Source organism: Echinops telfairi, unplaced genomic scaffold (genome assembly GCF_000313985.2).
Source record: "Echinops telfairi isolate 266 unplaced genomic scaffold, ASM31398v2 ScPeMD7_7440;HRSCAF=8478, whole genome shotgun sequence".
Lineage (NCBI taxonomy): Eukaryota > Metazoa > Chordata > Mammalia > Afrosoricida > Tenrecidae > Echinops > Echinops telfairi.
Genome location: NW_022111340.1, coordinates 131248 through 134561, shown reverse-complemented (window position 1 = coordinate 134561; position 3314 = coordinate 131248). Strand labels below are relative to the sequence as shown.

Sequence of the window (3314 nt, the reverse complement as noted above, 5' to 3'; positions counted from 1 at the left end):
ATAGCAGGATTTCATGACATGGACACCACTGTTGTGCAAATTTTAGACAAACAGGATTAGAATTCACATTTTAAAGGATACCTAATCAAAAGCATACCAATGTAGAATGAACCATATATATTAATAGGATCAATACTAAAGAAGCTAACATTTTGGAGGAGGTAAATTGAGAGGTAATTGTAGAGCAGGAGATCTTCTGAGCTCTGTGTGGAGGGTTTAGGCTTGATCTCTTCCCCGGTGGTACATTGAGATGAGAAGTCTCTTCATTGCCCCTTTCATGTCCTTGTTTCTCAAAGTGTAGATGAAAGGGTTAAGCATGGGGGTCACCAAACTATAGAACAGGGACATTATTTTGTTCTTGTCCTGGGAGTTAGTATCAGAGGGTTGGACATACATAATGATGGCTGGTCCAAAGAAGAGAGAGACAACGATCATATGAGAACCACAAGTATTAAAGGCCTTCTTCTTTCCCTCTGAGGACTGAATCCTCAGGATGGTAGCAACAATGAACCCATAAGAGACAAGAATCAGTGACAAGGGCACCAGGGAGTAGAAGGTCCCCACAGTGGAGAGCATCGTTACATTGAATGTAGTATCAACACATGACATCTCAATCATCACTGGGACCTCACACAGGAAGCTTTCTACTTTGTTGTTCCCACAAAGTGGCAGAAGCACAGTGAGGGAGGACTGAAGCAAGGAGTTAGCCAAACCACTTAGCCAAGCAATGACTACCAAGAGGACACAAAGTCTCTGATGCATGATAGCGGGGTACCTCAAAGGTTTGCAGATGGCAATGTAACGGTCCAAGGACATCACAGCTAAGAGAATGCACTCAGTGGCCCCCAGGAAGTGAAACATATAAAATTGGGTCACACAGCCCTCATAGCTGATAGACTTATCCGGTCCCCAGAGGTTGAGCAGCAGCTGGGGGATGGTGGTTGTGGTGAAACACAGGTCCAGAAAGGAGAGGTTGGAAAGGAAGAAGTACATAGGGCTGTCCAGGTGAGGGTCTACCCTGGATACCACAATAATGGAGATGTTGCCCACCAGTGTGAAGATGTAAGCAAGGAGCACCACCACAAACAGAGGTGTTTCCAGCCAGGGATGGTCTGAGAAACCCAAGAGGATGAAGACCTTTGGAAGAGTCGCATTGTTGGGATTCATCGCCACCATTGCTCACATGGAGGGAGTCGAGTTGGAATCCTTGAATTGTTAATCAATTCTGTTAAATAAAACAAAATGAATTACGGAGATCCTGTCTGTGTTGTAACTCCATAATCTGATACTTGTAAGTATCCACAATATGATAAACTATCCTAAAATTAAGAAAAACATGATTCTCCATACCACACATAATAATTTTGTAGGACCTCTAAAGGAAATACCAGTAAAGCTCTTATTTTTCCTAAAAATGAATTTGGCACATTTTAACGAAATAATGGCTACATAAAGGACATCCACAGTTGTTTTCATGTTAAAGAGGAGAATGGAATAAAATAAAGCAGAGGACCGAATGAACCGAGAGAGGGCCCCACAACCATCCATGCACACTCACCACAAGGGTCCATTTCTTTCATGAGTGGTCTGTTGCCCCTAGCCACTCTTTTGTTTAATTTATGTGCTGACTTCAGGTATGTCTAAAACTGGTTAAGCTCCACTCGGCTCAGTCTGATTTCCACAGAAACAGCCAACACAGAGTGCGTTTCCTTAGGTGTACTCCCCAGACTCTAGAACGAATTTCTGGCAAAGTCAAATTTTTATTATAAAAAGAAACATAGCAACATTCAGTATCTGCAAAACAAACCCAATGATGATTGGCCATACAGCCCACTGATAACAGGTATCAGTGTTTAAAATCACAGGATGGCATATCTTAATTCATGTTCATCTTAACAGTTATATGCTATCTTAATGGCTTATTAGGTTAATTTTCTCCAGCTGTGGGTATGTGTGAGCTTGTGTGAGCTGGATTACGATGTAAAACTATAGCTCTCACTAGTAATGAGAGAGTTTGAAACACACTCATATAGTAGAAAAGTAAACAGAATATAGGATCAGAAAACCTGGATCCAGTCACTGCCAACAGTTAATACATATAACATTTATTCTCTGCTTAAATACTTGGCACTTCCCTTGCTGTGTTATGGGGAGTACTTAGTTCAATAAGATGATCACACGTTATTAAGTGGAATACATCATGTCGGTTATATTCATGAAATACAGTGTCCTCTTTGATGGTGAGTCCTTCAGAACTACAAAAATAAAACAGATAAGTTTTATTTTTCTCCAGGTTGTTTCCAAATTTTAACAATGTCCTTACAGTTTCACAGGAAGTCTCATAGGGATTCGATTTTATTCCCGTTAATGTAACCATATCACTGAGATCACTAGGCTTACATATGATGTTAATGATTTCAAGATACTTTTGTGTGGTTACATAGACTCCAATTAATGTGACCACTCCCTTATGCAAATAGTAGTACCCCTAGATCAATTTTTAAAGATATATTTCAATGTTTTAAATTATAATGATATTGTATTCATCTTGAAAGACTTTTATTTATCCATGCATTATTTAGGAGGCAACTTTGAAAAAGATCATAACATACACAAGGTTGTTCAAGAAGATTAAAGCAAACTATGTTGGTCCAGCACAAGAACACATCCAACCACATAGATCTAGGCCCTCACAGTCCCAACACCTACCTTAAATAAGGTTGAGAGTCGTCCTTTGTTACATCGGGTTACATGAGGTGAAACAGACTTGCTGTCACTTGGAAGTAACACCAACCCCTATTTTAATGCAAAAAGAATTCTTATCTTTTTTCAATCAGAATTAAATATTAAATGCAGAAAAAGATGAAAAATTCTCAGTGTTCAGTGGATTTACTTCATAACGTAGTTCTTTCATAATCATTTACTTGATTTAAAAGAACCTCATTTCCATCTAAAATGACATTAAGAAAAGGTTGTGATTCTTTATATATAGTCATGGGACTTTGTTCTGCATATAGATGATTAATCTCAGTGGAAATTTCTTGGCAAGAGACTCTGTAGAAATTCCCCAGAGAGTTTACTACTTTCTAACTTCTCCTTGCCTAGTAAAATAGAACTGTAAGTGCTGGTATTTTCCACACCTGGTTGAATGCTGGACTGAAGTTCAAAATAATTCTGGAACAGTTAAGTTCTTTTAACAATTTAGTAGAAATTTCATTGCATTGTTGGGGAAATGTAAGAAAATCATGTTCGGTTCTTTTTAAAAACAATTTATTTTATTGGGGCTCGTACAATTCTCATCACAATCCATACAT

General features: G+C 38.6%; 1 protein-coding gene across 1 annotated transcript; it reads right to left on the bottom strand.

Moving 5' to 3' along the window:
* Positions 1-216: 216 nt before the first annotated feature.
* LOC101657289 (olfactory receptor 2B11-like) lies at positions 217-1167 on the bottom strand. Its single transcript, XM_004717409.1, has one exon. The coding sequence runs from the start codon at positions 1165-1167 to the stop codon at positions 217-219; it is 951 nt and encodes a 316-aa protein (XP_004717466.1).
* Between the last annotated feature and the right edge of the window lie 2147 nt (positions 1168-3314).

Excerpts from the sequence above, each read along its gene's own strand:
- LOC101657289 (XM_004717409.1), bottom strand. The coding sequence starts at position 1,167 with ATGAATCCCAACAATGCGACTCTTCCAAAGGTCTTCATCCTCTTGGGT.